Source organism: Anser anser (assembly GCF_964211835.1).
Source record: "Anser anser genome assembly, chromosome: 18".
Classification (NCBI taxonomy): Eukaryota; Metazoa; Chordata; class Aves; order Anseriformes; family Anatidae; genus Anser; species Anser anser.
In genome coordinates this window covers 15,672,159-15,691,289 of record NC_139739.1, presented here as the reverse complement: position 1 = coordinate 15,691,289, position 19,131 = coordinate 15,672,159, and the positions used below count along the sequence as shown (strand labels likewise).

At 53.0% G+C, this 19,131-nt stretch overlaps 2 protein-coding genes across 2 annotated transcripts in view; one reads left to right on the top strand and one right to left on the bottom strand.

The window, feature by feature from the left end:
* LOC310883748 (uncharacterized protein) lies at positions 1–6,742 on the bottom strand (the record flags this gene model as incomplete). The annotated part of the gene is given in 5 exon segments (XM_083804561.1): positions 1–156; positions 2,190–2,342; positions 5,477–5,853; positions 5,856–5,897; positions 6,697–6,742. Coding segments are annotated over 5 exon segments (774 nt in total).
* A 1,910-nt stretch (positions 6,743–8,652) lies between these two features.
* AIFM3 (AIF family member 3) overlaps positions 8,653–19,131 on the top strand; it is a 60,513-nt gene continuing 50,034 nt past the window's right edge. The window contains exon 1 of the mRNA XM_083803718.1: positions 8,653–8,762. The gene's annotated coding sequence lies outside the window, so the exon portion shown is untranslated. The remainder of the gene's footprint in view (positions 8,763–19,131) is intronic.

Sequence of the window (19,131 nt, the reverse complement as noted above, 5' to 3'; positions counted from 1 at the left end):
TTACAGATGGACCTGCTGTTCCTTCCTGATCTCAGTGACAGTGTCACCATGTCTATCTGTTCTAAGGAGCCCAATTTCATCTGTCATATTCCTGATGTAGATCTCAACCAAGAGCTGCTGTTTCTTTGGACTCTTGTAGCAAAATGGCAAGTGTGGCTGTAAAGATAAGCTGAGTCTCTCTCAGCCTGTGGAATTGTGAATTCACATACATCATTCCATGTTGCCTGGCCAGAAGAGAAAAAAACTCACAGAGGAAGGGACCTCTGGAGTGTCTGATCTGACATCCCTCACAAAGAGGGAAAATTGTCAATTCTAGATGAGCTCAGCTGTGGCTTTGTCTAGCTGAGTAATGAAAATCTCAAACAGCTGAGATTTCACCATCATTCTAACCTTCTCTGAGGGTTGCACCACTACCTAGTGATATATATATATATATTTATATAATTTTTTTTTTCCTAGTGTGCAGCCTGAACTTCCCAGGTTGCAGCTTCTGGCCTTTACTGCTTGTTTTATCACCTGGCACTGTTAAGAGCTTGGCTCTGTCATCTTCACAACTGCTCTTCAAGGCAGAGTGCCCAGTTACAACCCAGTTGTTCCAGAAAGTGGGAAAACCAAATCTTATCTAAGGATTCATGTGTTTAAGATTGTCTCTCAAGTAAGCAAAGGTCCTGGCTGCTGGAGGCTGTGGGCAGCTCAGTATCAGGGTTGTAGTTACACTGGGGAGTGATTAATACACTGGAGAGGAAGGATGCCATTCAGAAGAACCTCAAAAGGCTGGAGAAATTAGCTGGCAGGAAGCTCATGCAATTCAGCAAAAACAAATATCAAGTCCTGTTTCTGGGGTGAATTAACACCATGCAAGACAAGAGCTGGGACACTGTGGACAAAGAAAGAAGCTTTTCAGGAAAGGACTTGGGAGTTCTTGTAATCAGCAAGTGGGATATGAGTTGTCTGTGTGCCTTGCCAGCAAATGCAGCCACATCCTGGGCTGTGTTTGTAAGAGCACAGCCAGTATGGTGAGAGAAAGGATTTCTTCCCTCTCTTCAGCACTGGAGAGACCACATTTGGGCTCTGGGTACAGTTTGGTTCTTTCCAGTTCAAGAAAGACATGGACATCCTGGAGCAAAGCCAGTTTCAGTTTGGAGCACTCAACATGCAAGCGGAGGAGGAGGGCTTGTTCAAAGTGGAGAAGAGAATGCCAAGGGGAGCACTAATCACTGTCCTCAACAGTGTAAAAGGGGGTTAAGAACAGAGAGAGACAGCCTCTTGGAGGTGCACGGTGATGAGAACTGAGGCAACATGAACAGGCTGCAGCAAGGGAAATTCTGATTAGATAATAGGGTAAATAAAATCACAATGAGGGTGTTACAACACTGGCCTGGAGATGCAGAAAGGCTGCTGTATCTCCGTTCTTCGAGATACTCAGCCTTGGAGATACTCAAGACCAGACATAACCTTGAGTACCCCAATCTAACTTCAAAGCGCACATGCTTTGAGCAAGAGGTTGGACCAGAAGCCTCCTAAGGCTCCATCCAACCTATTTTTCTCTGATTCTCATGCCATGATTATGTTGCAGTACAGACCCATGAAAGGAGAAGATTTTTATAACCAGCCATTGTGTCATTGGACTGTCGGCATTTGGTCTGAAGAAGTCACAAATTTTAGTGTAAACAATTAACCACAAGAATGAAATAGCCAAATCTTCCCATATTTTTCCAGCCATTGCAATCTGATAGTTACAGATCTTGGTGCTCAAAATCAGAAACCTTTAAATAGAGTTTCAAAAGTCACATCACATCATGGTAACAGAGGTATGAGAAAAAGTGTCGCTCTGGTCCTGTTCCTACTTTGAAATAAGTTCACTACAGACAAGATGATGAAGGACTTAGGACCACACCTAAGTCAACATCTTTGAAAATCCTTCCTGAATAGCAGCTACCAGTCCAACAGGTCTCACCTCATGATCTCTGCCATAAGGAAAAACAAGTGGAACCCCCATAACCTTGCCAGCATGGCTTTGGGGTGGGCTCCGTGCTGTTTCAGGGGATGTGTATCATGAAATACCTTTGTCATTTGTAATCAGAACAGCTTCTTGCACCTCTGGCTCTGAGAACTTGTAAGAGACATCCTGATGGTAGAATCCAGCTGAACATAGAGACTTCTCATATTTTCTATTTTGCTGAAAAAAAAAAAAAAAAAAGAAAAGGAACTATCCAGCTTACTTCAGGCATTATCACTACGTGAGATGTATTAGACACCTGGTAACTGCAGCCAAAGAGTAGACAGCTGAATGGAGAAGGCTTGGGAATAATCTTCGAGTTCATTTCTTGGTTTTCAGTGGCCTGTAAACATCAAGGATCACTTTTGAGAGAGATGAAAAAAGAGCTCTGAGCTGAAGGTAGCTCACCCTGCCCTTGGAAAATCAAGAAGAGAAGAGAACAACCTAGTCAGAACAGGCCACCGATGTGCATTACAGGGGGTGCTGTCTTTCAGGGACCAGGCAGCTCCCCCTCAGTCACATTACTGCATGCAGGCTGCTGTCAGGACCTGCTGCAGGCAGGCTTTCACCCTGGAACACATGCAAGGTAACACAGCGTCACTTTGTGAAAAAGGGTAAGGGCTTGCATGCAACAGGGGAGAATCCTGTATGCATCCACCTACTGCTGTGCATGGCAGCAGCCAGCAAGTCCTACACCTGCTCTGCTCCATGTTGCAGAGCATCCCATGCCATGGCTTCGCTCGAGCTAGGACATGCTGTCCCAGCCGTAAGCACAGAGAGTGATTCCTGGAGGTATCTGTGAAAGAGGAGAGTTGGGGAGGCCAGGAGCAAGGATGCTGTCCTGCAGTGGGAGATGGGTACACAGGACTGTGTGTGAGTCAGAGAGAGGCTGGTGGCAGTGTGAACGATGAGGTTGGTATCTTGTCTTAGGGAGGGATGAGGAAGCAGGGACAAAATGTTGGGTTGATTGCAGAAAGGTGATGGAGATAGAAAAACTTGGGAGCCCTGTTGGGTGAGCGACATGAGGGGAGCATGAGCTGGGGGAGATGTGGTGGCTTGGAGCTGGAACACCCAAAAGATATCCAGATTGGGGAACATCAAATAATTTAGGCCCCTACTTCTAAATCAAGGTTGGCTTCATGCTGCCTAGTATGGGCCCAGGTCACAGCCTCTCCGCTGCAGATTCCCTCTAAACTTCCCTCTAAAATTCCAGCACTGCTCACATGCAATCCAAGGAGCGCCGTGAACAGGACGTGCTAACAGGACAGACTTCAGCACTTAGCACAGGCGGTTTGTGCAGGGCAGTTCAGACGGGGCAGGGAGGATCCTCTCCTCCCTTTCACACCTCCCTTTCTCTTTCTCTCCTCTCCTCTGGGAACTCTACCTTTTATAACTTATAATTCAACATGGTGGTCACCTGTCGCAGCGGCCGGCCTGTGTGAGGGGACACGACCTCTCTGGGCTCATGTGGGCACCCAGGTAGATCCCCTGAGGGGTGATGTGGCAGTCCAGTCTGGTGACTGTGAGGAGCTCCAGAATCTGGAGGCCCCCCTGGGTCCTGAGGGAAGAGAGAGCTGTTGTGGGTGCAGGTGTGTCCTGCTCAAGGAACTGCTTGAGCAGATGGCTGGGCTGCAGTGAGAAATTGGCAGCCTGAGGGGCTCCTGGAAGTCTCTGAGGGAGACAGACAGGAGGTGTGAATCTATCCCTACTGAAGCCCAGCAGCCCCCTCCGAAGTCCCTGCAAGGGGCATTAGCTGGTCCAGCTGCTCACCTGCAGGACAGAGGGCTTGACCGCCCACGAGAGGAAACGGGCTGGACCCTCGTCTCAGCTCGAAGCAGAAGGAGGTGCCTGCCCCCAACACCCACGGAGCCACGAACCCCCACGGTGCCCCTGGGTAATAGATTCGAGGCTCTCGGGCAGGAAAAGGAAAAGAATGGGGGTCTGGACAGTAGTCAGAACCCAGGCCCCGCGAAGCATGTCAAGAACGAGGGAAGTAGCAAGCATAAGGAGCGGGGCCGGACAAGGCACTGCATGAAAACCAGTGCCACAAAAAAAGGGCGGAGAGTCTTAGTGGTCGAGGTGTGCTGTCTTCCTGGAGCACGTGCCAGAGATGTTAGGAAGGCTCTGCCGCAGCTCATTAAACTGGAGGACTACTATCCTCTTGTTGTCATTCAGGTTGGACCCCGGGAAGCTGCAACAAGAAAAATGAGAAATATTAAAAAGGACTTTGCATCCCTGGGAAGGATGTTGAAGGGATCGAGGGTATAGGCAGTGTTCTCCTCTGTCCTCCCGATGGGTAACTAGGACCCAGAAAGAAGGAGGAGAACAGGTCAGGTAAATGACTGGCTGAGGGGATGGTGTCTGGACCAAGGCTTTGGGTATTGTGATCTTGGGCAGGCCTTTGAGAAGCCAGGTATGTGGGCTGCTGACCGACTCCAACGCAGCAAGTGGGGCACAAGTGCGTTGGGGAGCAAGCTCTCTGGGCTGTTTACTAGGGCTTTAAACTAGGTTTGACGGGGGAAGGGAGGGAAGTTAGAAGTGACAGAGAAGGGCTGGGGGAAGTTGTCACTGCTGACACTGATGAAGATAGTAGGGAAAAAACTCTGAGTTGTCCCATAGGGTTGTCCAAGGGCTCCTCAGAGAAGGTAATGTTCCCAATATCCCGTCTGGAATCTTCTTCTTGCTTCCCTCTAGGGGTAACTGTGCCTGCTGCTTCCCTAAAATGCCTGTATACCAATGCACGGAGCACGGGAAATAAACAGGCTGAGCTCGAGATCTGTGTATGGTCGCGGAGCCATGATCTCATTGCAATCACGGAGACGTGGTGGGACAGCTCGCATGACTGGAAGGCTGTCGTGGAGGGCTACATCCTTTCTGGGAAAGACAGACTGGGGAAGTGAGGGGGAGGTGGTGGTGGACACAAGCACAGCTGTGTCCACCAAATACTTTTGGGTGGACACAGCTGTGCTTGCCAGGCTCTGGACAGGAGATGGAGCCACACAGCAAGAAAATCCATTTGCTGTGTGCCCTTTGCTCAGGGGAGAACACAGGTTGGGCAGGAAGGAAAACCCCCTGCCAGCACATGCACTGCCTGGGCCAGTACCACTGGGCACTGCTGTACGGACAAGCCCCGGCCTCCGCTGTGGGTGCTTACACTCCTCAGCTCATTAACAATGGCTCATTAAGGGCCTTGCATAATGCATATCTCCATGACTCCTCAAGTCCACTCTTTGTCCAGTTGAAAACTGGTTATTTCATTCCCCTTACTCTTCTGCCCTTGCCAGCTCTGACATACTGCAGCTGTGCAGACCAGCCTGTGGATGGATGAAAACAGTCAGCTCCTGTCCCAGTGGAGAAGGGCAGGGATGACAGTTGTCACCTACAGCTGCAATAGGCACGATATGCTGAGGTGCTCTCCAGGAGGGACCTGGAGCTTGGCCTGCAGTGGAGCTGGGGCAGAACTTTGTGGCTCATCACAGCACCAAGAGGTGGAGAGCAGAAACCAGAGGTGTGAGTGCAGAGCATGTGCTGGGGAAGAGACCAGTGTGAAGCTTTAATAAAATAATGGAAGGATGGAGGACAGCAAAGCAAAGTGGAAGAATACAAGAAAGCACAGCCAACCTCTGAGGGGAGGACAAATTTGTCTCTGTCTGGAAAAAAGTCCCCAGGAGGTGCTTTGCTAAGCTGTTGTGCTGCACTCACTTTTGTGAGCAGGCACTGGAGGTTGCCCTGGAGGACAGGGACTGGGGGCTGAGGGAAGATGGTTTGAAAGACCCAGGGTGACCGAGGGGCAAGGGGGCTGTGGCAGGGAGTGGGTCCCACAGCTGCTGTACCTGCCAGGCAGATGAAGTGGAGAGATGCACAGCCCACACAGTGCTCGGCAGTGCCCTGATGTTGGCTGCACCAATGCTTCCTGGTCAGCCTTGCTCAGGTGTGCTGTCCAGGTGGTGTATCTGTATGTGGTGGTGACAGCTGACTCCATGTCAAGGCCAAGGCCCGTCTTGGAGCACTGGAAGATGCCTGGCTGAGCTCTGCCAGTGGGAGGGGGGACAGACTCATGCCATGTGCGATGGGGACTTTTGGAAGGTATTCCCACTTCACCTTGGAGCTCTCATCAGTATGAGATGTGGTCCTTTGAAGGTTATGGAGGTATAATGGCATCACTTCTTGAAGTTTCTGCAACATGAGTGTGGCCAGTTTGGTACTGAATGGGGCATTGTGCACTCGGTGCCGCTTGCTGGAAGTGTCCTGGGAACTGCAGCAAAGCACAGCACAGGTTGGCCCATGATCTCCAAGCCTTGCAAGCAGTGACTAGGGGATCATCAGCAGGGGCACCCAGAGCAGGGGACAGCAGCCAGGCAGCTGGTGGGCTCCTGGTCTCCCGCAGGCTGTGGCCCACAATCCTCCTGCCTCTGTCACTTCCCTAGAAACTAAAAGCACCAAGCAATGTCAGGGCACTGAACTGCTCATCACACCCTGCTCTGGCCTGAGTGCATCAGGGCGGGGAGGCAGGGGAGGTAGGGAGGCAGGGAGGCAAGCAGGGCTGTGCAGGGAAGGCAGGACTTTTTCCTGAGGGCATGGCGCAGCAGAGGCTTGCACTCAGCCTTTGCAGGGCTCTTTCTGGTCCTTCCCAGGTGCCACGGGGGAGCACCCAGAACAGTATTCTGTGGTGTCCTGGTTTGCTGCAGTGTGCTTGCCACAGGTGGAGGTACAGAGCTCGGCCCAGATCCACCCATGCCCCATGCCGGGGGTTGCAGGTGTGGCAGCGCCACAGGGATGGTCGCCTCCTGCTGCAGGCCCCGTGGGTCTGTGGGCAGAGAGCAGCTTGCCTCCAAAAGGGGCTCAGTCAGAGCAAGGAGAAGAGCCCCCTGCCTGGCAGCAGGAGCTGGGCCTCCCCTTCCTGAGCTGGGGTGGGGAGAGAGAGGAATTCAGCCAGGGATGGGAGACCCTGTGGCCCACTGCCTCGGGGTGCCAGTGGGAAGAACCATTTTGTCTCCCCATCCCTGTCCCTGCCCCCATCCCTGTCCCCATCTCCATCCTGGGTATCCCCACCATGGGTATCATGGGGGGTTAGTTTGGGGGGAGGGAAGGTACAGAGCTGCTCATCTCCATCTTGCTGCCCAGCCCAGCAGGCAGTCACCCTGAGGCCCTGAGCCTCACAGAGAGGGCAGGGAGCCAGTGTGGTGAGGGAGCTGCTGGCCCCTGCACTTCTCTGCCCCTGTTGTCTGGCTCAGCCTGGACACCAGCCTGCAGAGCAGCTGAACGCACTGAGCAGAGCGCACTGAGCCTGGCTGCCCCACAGCCCCCTCTCTGTATCAACAAGCAGCTCTGCAGTATTTCCAAGGAAGACAGGGCCCAAAGCCATCACATAGGGCTGCCAACACATCCTGCCCTCACAGCTCTTTGCCATCCACCCCATCACAGGCAGAGCTGCATCTCCCACTAATATCCCACCATCCTTCCGGCAGAGCAGTGTGCTTGGCCCAGCAAAATGCAGCGAAATAGTCCCATGTTTTGTACAGTTGTAGTATCAGCTGAGCCTGACTGCCTGTGGCCTGCAGACAATGCTTATAGTTGGGATAATTGCTTTCTTCCATGGCCCAGTCCTCACTCACTGCTTGGCAGGTGGATGGGAGCACTCTAGCTCATTTTCCACGCCAGAGGCCAAAGATCCCATTTGCTGGGCAGGGGCAGTTCAGCAGGGTGCAGCCACCATGGGTCCCTGCTGCCAGTTGTACTGCATCCCGTGGGAGTGAGCTGTTGTTAACAACTGTAAAAAGTGTATCCGAGCAGCCCAGCTAAGCCTTTCATATCCTTCGGATCAGGGAGCAATAAAGCTGTGCATTAGAGGGCAGTCAACATGCTGCACAGCATCAGGGAGTCATATAATCGGGGTGTAAGACAGCAGTGACCAAAGACAATCTGTATGTAGGGGAGAAAAAACCTTTCTCTGTATCCAGGGGCACCTCAAAATTCATAGAGGAAAAACAGAATATATATTTGGGGCGTGTGCAAGTAAAAGGCGTATAGAGATGCTGACGTTCCCCCAAACAGAGTCTGATGGATGAGGAAAGTAGTTTATTGGGGAAAGTAGAAAACATGACAGGCAGGCAGGAGGGGGAATAGATCCCCACCTCCAAAGTGAGCAGAAAAATGTAAATCCAGAAGGGCAATGTAAAACAAGTTACCCGGGAAAGGATGAGGCTGGCTGCTTCCAAGAAGGCAGGAGTAATAGTGCCCAGGCAGCAGATGGCGATCCCCTGCCTCGCCCTTCAGAAGCAGAACAGCAAAGGCTGTTCGCGGCCAAAGGCCGGGGCACCGGGCAGCAGCAGCGGCTCGCCCCGAACGCCGCCGCCGCTCCGTGACGCCCGCCGCCGGGCTGCCGAGCCCGGAGGCGAGCAGCGGAGGTCTCGCTAGCGCCGGGGGCCTCCCGACGCCCCGGAGCATCGCTGGACTTGTCCGCTACGCCCCGCTGCGGCCTGGTGACGGGTACCGCTTCTCCCCACAGGCACCGCGCCGCCCGCCGTGGGGCGCACCCCGCGCGGACACCCACGCCGCCTGCGCCCTGGGCACGAAGCCGCACCCGCACCCGGCCCCGCACGGCCGCCCGCAGCCCCGGTGCCGGTGCCTCCGCCCCGCCCCGCCCCGCCCCGGCCCGGCCCGGCCCGCCCGGGGGCGGCCGCGCTCCCCACCCCCCCCCCCGGCTGCCGCGGTGCTGCGGGACGCGCCGCTCGCCGCGCCGGGACCCGCCGCCGCTGCCCAGGTACGCGCGGGGCCGCGTCCCGGGGAGGGGGAGCCGCCGCGGGCCGGACGCCGGCGCCGCTCCCGGAGCCGCTCCCGGAGCAGCCCAGCTCGAGCGGCTCCGAGCTCGGCGCCTCGCCGGGAAGGGGGGGGGGGGGCTCCCCGGGACCGCATCCGGCTGCCCTGGGCCGGGCGCTGTCCTTCGGTCGGTCGGGGCCGCCCGCCGCCACCCTCCGCTCGTCCCCCGAGCCCAGCAGAAGGGCGGCTCCGGGCCGGCGGAGCGGGGCTGCGCTTCACCGGGAGCAACCTGCGGGGCCGAGGGGAGACCGGCCGGTGGCCGCGTCGGCGCTGCGGGAGAACCGCCCGCCCTTCCGAAATGCAGCAAGAAAGCAAAGCAGCGAAAATACGGGCCACGATCGCTGACGAAGAAACGCTGCGTTTCTCGCGAACCCCCCGTTTCTGAAGGAGCCAAATGCTCAGCGTGTCCTCCAAGTTTGGGGGACATGTTTTGTCCGTATCTGGGGACCATAATCCCACCTGGGCAAACAGCCACGGTTTCATTGACCAGCAGCTGGTGGGCTGGCAAAATGCATATGATCCAGATATACATACAGATGTCAATCTGCCCTTGCATGAGTGAATGGGTTACTGTATAAGTGGGTAACTGCATGGTCTCCTCTGTCTGAAAGCATCAGATTCCCAGTGTGATGGATAGAAGCTCGAATTTGGTGGTTTTATGCTTAGCTGTTAGTCTTGGAAAACATTCCCTTGACAAACTCCTTTTGCACTGCTTGCAGCTTCTGTAGGAAACGCGATTTTCTCTTGTGCAATAGTGAAACAGCAATGATGGCAAGCAGGAGAAGGTCTTGGCTGTAATAGAGTGATTGAGAACTAAACCTCTTTTGTGTTGTGAAATACTTTGATTTTTGCATCAAGCAGTCTGCACCTGGGAGACTTTTCAGCATTTCTCTATTTATTGGCATACCTTTGAGATCTGAACCAAATCTCTTGTTTAATTATTAATTTCAGAACATTTCCAATCCACCTTGCAGAGGACGTATTAGAGCGGTGGCAATGAGAGCACTGCTGACTGAGCCTTTAACCTGGAGCCTATAAATTGCTGAAGCAGCAACCAGTAAAACAGTTGTGGCTAACTGTAGTCTGATGGAGTGTTCCTGCTGTGCTTCTTTGGGAGTCATCAGGGCATGCTGAATGGCAACTTTTTAGCTATATTTGCTGCCACTGGGAATCACTTCTAGTGGCAAGTGCACCAGGATGGGGGTTTCTCCCCATCCTCAGTGACTGAGCAAGAAGAGATGGGGCTGTTGTACCACATCTGTAGGGCTGCAGGCATGCACAAGCTATTCTTGGCATTTTGCATCGTAAATTTTGCTTCTGTTTCTCATGGACATCAGAAAGCACCCAACAAAGCCAAATCCACTGTTTTCTTCATGCCGATGTAAAGCAAACCTCTGTCTCCACTGGGTAGCTCGCTGGGCAGGGCAAGCTGCAGCTGGGGAGGGAGAATTTTGGAGGCACGGGTGTGCTGAGGAGAGTGGACACACTGCAGGTTCCCTGGGAAGCAAAGTGCTGGGAGGAGCAGGAGGGGAAGTGGGGGTGGGTGAGGGTCCGACACTGACAGAGTTGCCAGGGGACCCCTGGAGCTAGGGCTAGGGAGGAGAGGATGGGCTTCCCTAGTCTGCTCCCAGGGACAGGTGTGAAAATGGCACAAAAACTGGGAGTGGGAGCGTTGGGCAGTGGGAGAGGAACTGTCGGGAGAGCTGCCGGGGGGAGGAAAGGGGGGTAAAGATGTGGGGACTTCGGGGTGCGTGGGACCAGGACAGACAGGAGGAAAGGGGGTCCCTGCTGCAGCTCCTGCACGCCAGCCTCTGTGAACTCCATTCATCACCGCCTGGGCAGGGGACGCGGTCGGCTGCTGTGTTGGTGCATGGCAGTGTGATGGCATCAGGATGGCATCAGCCTCCTTGGGATGGGGATGGGAGGCAGCAACACAAGCAAGGGCATTTCCCTCCCCATTTGTGCACCCTGTGCCAGGAGGTAAGTTTATGTAAGCGCTGGGAGCCAGATCTCAGGGATTTGTAGGACCCCGTGTGCATACTTTGTAGTACAGTTCCTGGAAGAGGTGATACCATAACCTCCAGGTTGGAGACCCATATATTGTCACCCCTAGATTATTTTAAAAGTACACATTTGACTTGCTCTAAAAATGCACGTTGCCTTGATAACACAGAGCACACAGCATGATTGGGTCGGTGCTGGGAAGTGCTTCAGCACCCCTGATGCTCTGGCCACACATGGGCTGTGTTTGGAGTTGTGTGTCCAGAGAAGAGTCCTGCTTTCCTTGGCAGAAGAGCTTGTGTTATTCTGGAGATGAAGCCAAGAGCCAGCCCTGGGGCAGCTCAGCTCCACGGAGCCAGACCTTGCACGGAACTGGAGCTTCTGACACCAAGCTCCTTGTGTTTCCGTGGGGGCTTCGGCCGCTTGGCTGTGCCCTGGATGGAGATGCCATGACTGGCAGAGAACAAGGTGCATTCAGCTGGGGATGCTGGCTGCACTTGATGCCGGCATCTGCCATGGTTTTGGCAGGTGTGCTGGCTGGTGGGCTACAAGGGCTGCTGTGGGTCTTGGTCGTCACTGAAGGTGAAAGAGCAGGAAAACAGCTGTGCTGGAGAGAGTGTCAGACTGGGGAGAAGCTCGCAATGGAATTTCAATAGGGATCCACCTTACATTTTTAAACTAATGACCTCTGCCCCACAAAGCAGCAGATGCTGATGAAATTTGCTGAGGATGGTGAGAGGCATCACTGGTGGCTGGGACCTCCCCACCGAGCAGAGAAATGGAGAAGAGGTACACAAGGCTGTGCACTGGAGGGGGGGGGCAAAAGTTTCTGCTGTGAAACAGGAGCTAACCTTTAGGAAATGGTGGAGGTTGACAGCCTGGGACAGCCATCTCGAACAGGGGGATGTGCAGTGACCATCCTAAAACCTTTCAGCTCAGAGGAGCATTTGCATTGCTGTGCCAGGCATGGCAGGGTCTGGTAGAATGTGGGGGCCCACTCTATAGCTCTGATAATTTCTGTGAAAATCAAATTAGAGCAAATCCCCTTAAAAATAAGGGAAATGGACAGCCCTTGTCTGAGGAGGACACCAAGAGAACTCACTTATACAAAATGTAGCCTGGATGTGGATCTGGTGGATGTGCTGGGATAAACACCAAGGAGAGAAAAGGTCTGCTGAGGATGGAGGACCATGTGGGTACAAATGAAAGGGAAGGTGGGTATATTTAGGATGGAAATTGGAGGAGGTTTGTAATCGTCAGAGGAATGCTGCTTGGGGATGGGTCTTCTGGTGATGTGCACTGGACATGTGGAGCTGGCCATGTGGTGGGGGGCATGTGGTGGGGGCATGCCCGGTGGGATGGGGAGCTGGGGTGCACTGCTGTGTGCTGCAGGTAGGGAAGGAGGGCTTGGAGCCCCGGTGTTGTTCAGGACTCAGCGGGAAGGGGGACACCAGCAGGTCTGGGGGTGGTGGTTGGCTGGTGAGGGGCCTGGGGGCTGTCAGGGACTTGACAGCAGGGACAGAGCCTCAGGATTCACGGCGAAGCCCAGTGCCTGAGTCTGCTCTCAGCCTGTGGTGTGGGAGGGCCATGCGCCCACCTCCTCGGCAGTCCCTCTGCCGCCAGTTTGTGGCTGAGCCACTGGCTAGGCACCTGGGGAGCAGAGCTTGAGTGGTGGGACGGGACAGGACGGGATGCGGTGCAGAAGCCGCCGGGCCCTGTGCCGTGGTGGGGTATGTTCTTCGCAGTGTTTGCAAGGCCTATCCAAAACAGGTCTCCTGCTGGAACTGCTCAGTGGTTCCTGCTGTGCCCTGTGTGAAAGACAATATTGTGCATGTACAGAGAGTTGGGAAGGAGGTAACTCTACAATAGATATGATACACTTTGGGATCAAGGGTTATTTTTTTCCACAGCGAGGACCAGGGTCAGAGCCAGCTCTTTCCTGCAAGAGTGGATAATGCCACAAGATGCTCTGAGCCTCCGCCCCCTGCTCCTCCTGCTCTCCTGATGGGGGCACAGCTTACAAACACAAATCTCTCTCACTAGCAAAGGCACATGGTTCTCTGCTCATCAGAGCAAATAGGAGTTTTGGGACCAGGGATGGACTTGCACTGGATTCCCAGCTGCAGAGAGGGTTGGGAAACCACACCAAAGGCAGGGGACGGGAACTCCCAGCGCTACAGGCTGGGAGATGAGTGGCTGGAAAGCTGCCTGGCAGAGAAGGACCTGGGAGTATTGGTTGGTAGTCGGCTGAATATGAGCCGGTAGTGTGCTCAGGTGGCCAAGAAGGCCAACAGCATCCTGGCTTGTGTAAGAAACAGTGTGGCCAGCAGGGCTAGGGAAGTGATTGTCCCCCTGTACTCGGCTCTGGTGAGGCCGCACCTCAAGTACTGTGTTCAGTTTTGGGCCCCTCGCTACAAGAAGGACATGGAGGTGCTTGAGCAAGTCCAGAGAAGGGCGACCAAGCTGGTGAGGGGTCTGGAGAAAAAGTCTTACGAGGAGCGGCTGAGGGAGCTGGGATTGTTCAGCCTGGAGAAGAGGAGGCTCAGGGGCGACCTCATCGCTCTCTATAGGTACCTTAAAGGAGGCTGTAGCGAGGTGGGGGTTGGTCTATTCTCCCATGTGCCTGGTGACAGGACAAGGGGGAATGGGCTAAAGTTGCGCCAGGGGAGGTTTAGGTTGGATATTAGGAAGAACTTCTTTACCAAAAGGGTTGTTAGGCATTGGAATAGGCTGCCCAGGGAAGTGGTTGAGTCACCATCCCTGGAGGTCTTTAAAAGACGTTTAGATGTAGAGCTTAGTGATATGGTTTAGTGGAGGTCTTGTTAGTATTAGGTCAGAGGTTGGACTAGGTGATCTTGGAGGTCTCTTCCAACCTAGATGATTCTGTGATTCTGTGATTCTGTGATTCTGTGAACTATTGCCCAGACGGCAGGACAGAGGCTTTGCTGTTGAGCAGACAGATGCGGCAGGACAGTCATGAAAACAGCAAGGGCTGTTTGCAGTGAAGCAAGTCTTCCAGGAAATGACAGAATCCAAGAATGGTTTGGGTTGGAAGGGACCTTAAAGATCATCTCATTCCAACCCCACTGCCATGGACAGGGACACCTTCCACTAGATCAGGTTGCTCAAAGCCCCATCCAACCTGGCCTTACACACTTGCAGGGATGGGGCATCCACAGCTTCTCTGGGCAATCTGTGCCAGTGCCTCACCACCCTCAGAGTAATAACCTTTTTTCCTGCTATCTAATCTAAATCTCCCCTTGTTTAGTTTGAAACCATTACCCCTTGTTCTATCACTACACTCCCTGACTAAGAGTCCCTCTCCAGCTTTCCTGTAGCACCCTTTACGCACTGGAAGGCCTCTATAAGGTCTCCCTGGAGCCTTCTCTTCTCCAGGCTGAACAACCCCTACTCTCTCAGCCTGTCTTCGTAGGAGAGGCTCCAGCCCTTTCATCATCTTTGTGGTCTTCCTCTGGACTCGCTCTAATACTTCCGTGTCCTTCTTGGACAGTCCCAGAGCTGAGCGCAGGGCTCCAGGTGGGGTCTCAGGAGAGCAGAGCAGAGGGGGGCAATCACCTCCCTCGACCTGCTGGTCATGCTGCTTTTGGTGCAGCCCAGGATACTGTTGGCTTTCTGGGCTGCAAGCACATATTGCTGACTCACATCAAGCTTCTTGTTGACCAACACCTCCAGCTCCTTCTCCTCAAGGTTGCTCTCAATCCATTCTCCCCTCAGCCTGTATCCTGGGATTGCCCTGGCCCAGTTGCAGGACCTTGCACTTGGCCTTGTTGAACCTCATCAGGTTTGCACAGGCCCACCTCTCCAGCCTGTCTGGGTCCCTCTGGATGGCATCCCTTCCCTCCAGCATGTCAACCACACCACACAGCTTGGTGTCATTGGCAAACTAGCTGAGGGTGCACTTGATCTCACTGTCCATGTCACCAACAAAGATGTTAAACAGTGCCTGTCCCAATCCTGACCCCTGAGGAACACCACTTGTTACTGATCTCCACCAGGACATTGAGCCATTGACCGCAACTGTTTGAATGAGATCATCTTACCAGTTCCTTGCCCACTGAGTGGTCCATCCATCAAATCCATTTCTCTGCAATTTAGAGAAAAGGATGTTGTGCAGGACAGTGTCAAATGCTTTGCACAAGTCCAGGTAGATGATATTAAATACCCTTCCCTTCACCCATGCTATAACCCCATCATAGAAGGCACAAATTTGTCAGGCATGATCTGCCCTTCCTTAGTGAAGCCATGTTGGCTGTCACCAGTCACCTCTTTGTTTTCCATGTGCCTTGGCACAGTTTCCAGGAGGATCTGCTCTTGAGCAAATGCAGAGCTACCATTCATACTTTGTTCCCTCATGTCCCTGATCTACATGGAATTGCATGCTGGTGGTTGATGAGCACAGGGCAGCATGTCATCAGGCTTATAAATAGGAAAGTTTTGTTTTCTTATTTTTGAACATAGATTCAGTCAGAGTAGAGTTTAGATGGAAAATCACCTGAGTGTCACAGTGTACTGTCTGGTTACAGAGGGCCCATATTGCTGGATGACCCAGTGGACAGAACTGAAAGCACCATAACTATACAAGACACAGCCAGGAGGTGATGTAGTCTGTGCTTTTTGCTGCAAGAACCCTTTGGGGGGGCCTCCACAGGGAAGGTGGAGGAAGAACTGCAAAGCTGTGTGTGGGCTCATTTGGTGGATAGAGGAGCCAGAAGCTTGTGCTCACCCTTCTGCATTTTTTCCTCTGTCTCACAAAGTCTAGGCTGAGGTGTTCTGAGATCTAGGCTTTGCTAGAGAGCTTGGGTGAGGGGTGTAGAAAAACAGTTTCACATGTCCAGCACTATTGTGACTGTTCAGGGTGGTGGAGCAGATTGGAGGGGTTTCCTTGTTCAAGTCCCCAGCTGCAGATGGTTTCTGGAAGGCTAAAATCTCTTATCTGGCCTTCCAGATAAGGGATTACCTGGGTAAGGTAGAAAAAGGGCACTGTTGGTAGACATCAAGCACCTTCCAAAAACTCCGTTGGGAAAATGTCCCTGGGTACAGACACCTCCATTGACTTTATTCTCCCTTCTCTCAGACCTAGGTGCATTGTGGCAGTTGGTGATATCCAAGCGTACAGAGCACAGGGTGCTGTTGAGACCCCGTTTAGGCATCCTTATACTGAGCAGGAAAGAAATGCCTCTGATATCCTCTAACTTGGACTCTTCAGAGATGCTCACAAAGGATGTCCTGAGAAGAAAACGCTCAGTTCTTCAAATGCTGTGAGTGCGAAAACTATCTGCAGTAACTTGTAATACTTCTGAAGGCCAAAGTTCTTGAGACAGAAACATGCATATGTTTGCAAACAATGGAACTGAGATACAATGAAAAGGAATTTTTATTGTATGCAGGGGCAGTTAAAAAATAGCAGCTCCTGTTGAGCTTGAAGCTCTAGGACATTTCCTTAGAATATCTATGCTACAAATGACTGAAAACTAGAAAAACAAAACTGCCGTGGGGAAGAGTGTTGGAGAGATCAAGGGCACAGCTGGATTTCTGGTTCTGCAAAATGGGGAATCACTGACCTGAAATGGCCTGGAGGAGCAAGGCAGGGGGCTGTGCTCAGTGCTGCAGAAGAAGGAGACTCCCTCTGGAGGCCTGTGCCAATCTGCCTAGGGAAAAGAATTCCTTCCTGAGCCCACAGCTGGAATCTGCTGTGCCCTGAGCTTGCGAGCAAGACCTGACTGCTGGCCCCATGGCAGGGGGCTGGCATGCCCACTGAGGGACACCAGCATGTCAAACTCCTTTCCTCCGTCAATCTGGAAGCATCTCAGGGGCTTCTGAGAAAACTCCAGAAGTGATAGACCTGGGAGAAAAAACAAAAAAAAAAAAGTCCTTCCTAGTCCTTGCATCTGCCCAGTGGGTGCTCCAAAATGTGAGAGTAGTGTGACCATTTTGAACATATTGACTTCCTCTTTCTTATAGGTGCTGCATCTGGCAGCAGGAAGAGGCGTTGATGGGGAGCTTGGGGTGGTCTCCACCTGCCAAGAGTGGATTTCTGTGTTCTTTGTAGTCCATTAAGCCTCAGCCTTTTCTACTAATATGCATCTGAAAAGGCCTGGTACCCATGGGGTCCTCCAGGTATTTGTGGGTCTTCTCATCACACCAAGGCATTGGGTCCATTATCCAAAGCTTAAAGCAGGGTTATCTTATGTTGTTCAGAGCTGGGATTGTATCCCATGATATGACATCCAGAGACCTCTTTAAATGAAATTCTTCCATGATCGTGTGGCTACACTTGACTATGGTCCTCCCAGGTCCAATCTGTTGCTTGTGGGGCTGAAATGCAGCCCATGATGCATGCTGTTCATGGTTACAGGACCACTGTTAAGGTACATGATGCAGCTAGTCAGCCTCCCAATGTCTCCCAAGGGTATTAGTGCCCTTGGGGTGAATGCTGGACATACAGTGTGAATGCCAAGGAAGAGAAACGCTTTGCATGGCAGAGCAGTGACATGGAGCTGCCTGGTCAGAAGGTGCAGAGCAAGAGGTGCCATCCTGCTGGGAGGTGAAAGCCAGCCTGGTCAGGGCTACAGCTGCACTGGCGCTGCCATGTCTCCCTTCTCGTGTTAGAAGTTTCAGAGCAGTGTCACGTCTCTTTGGCAGGCCTTTTATCCCACTCTTCTTAGGAAACAGGCATCCCCTGGGCCTGTGCTGCTGTTGTGGTTTTCATCAGTCCCCCTGACTGACAAGTTCTTCTTCAACCTTGGGGAAGCTCTTTTCCTTCTCCTGCAGCAGTGGTTTCCATGGGAGGTGTCTCATGCTTTGCTGTCCTAGTGTGTCTCAGATGAGATCTTCCTCATCCTTGCTCTTGTGGACTCTGGCTTTCCACAGACAGATAGCCCTTTTTCTACAGACTGGTGGTTTCTGTGAAAAGACAGAAGTCATCTCCTTGGGAACAAATCAGGTCCAAAATGTTCCGCTTGGTCACTGTGAGTTCTAGTGGCTCCTCAAAACCTCTTCACAGATCTTCCAGGCACTTTCCCAGGTTTCCTTTGAGGGGTCTTCCCAGTTTTCCTGCAGAGCACTGCAAATAACGCAGTTCATCTGTGGTTAAGATCTGTGTGAAGAGGACAAGCCTGCTGACCCTTGCCAGCACGCAGCCTTGGAGCCTGGTTGGCCTGCCACACGGCACAGATCATGCAGATGTCCCCAGCTGTGAGAGGGAGCAAATTCTGGCCAATGGCGCTGATGAACCGGTCCCCATCAGAAATCAAGAGAAGGAGGAAGGCTGGGTGTGCACATGATCACGAACTTCCTGGAAGAATGGAGTTTGGGTGCTGATGCTAGGAGGATGCTCCTATGGTCTGGTTACCTTGGACTGATGGTTGTATTCTTGAGCCCTTAGGCCCTGGGAAACTGAACTGCACCCCCAACAGCCCTTAGGCTGGCTTGAGTCTGGACCAAGAGGAGGATGGGACAGTGGAGGAGGAGAAGCTGTGTGAGGACATGGGGCTCTGCCCCTGCAAATCCTCAAGGATCTGGGATTGTAAGACCCGGAGGTCATCAGAGAATCCTAGAAGAATGGTTTGGGTTGGAAGGAGTCTAAAAGATCACCTAGTTCCAACCTTCCTGCCATGTGCAGGGACACCTCCTACTAGACCAGGTTGCTCAAAGCCCTGTCCAACCTGGCCTTACACACTTAGAAGAATGGGGCATCCACTGCTTCTTTGGGCAACCTGTTCCATTGCCTCACCACCCTCATAATAAAGAACTTCTTCCTTACATCTAACCAGGATGTTTCTTGTCCTGGTGGCAACAGCCATCATCCTCAGGTCTTGGCAGCTACCCCAGCATTTTTGTCTCATCAGTGCTTGGGCTCCCGTGGGCCCACAGTCCAGTCCCAGTGCAAGCTCCCTCCTCTGAGAGAAAGCACCAGGTTAGCACCACAGTTCTGTGTATTCCCTGGCCACATGCCCATGAGCCCCTTGCATGAGAATATACCATCAGGCTGAGGACATTAGGAGTCCCCAGGTCACTGAGGAGGGAAGGCGGGAGAAGATATGGGGAGGAGAGGCAACACATGAGCCCTGGGCTAAAAGAAAGGGTTTAGTGAGGTGGGGAGGGGAAGGAGCTGCTGTTGAGAAGTGGCAGAACCTCTGGAGAGGGTCTGGTCATGGTAACGGGGGAGGCAGGAACAGGCCAAGAGCGAGGACTGATACTAGGGAGGTGGGAAAGAGCTGACACCCCCAGTGGGCCATGGAGTTAGCTTGGATTACCAGCCAGTACCTCAGGGCAATTCTTGTGCTACTGGG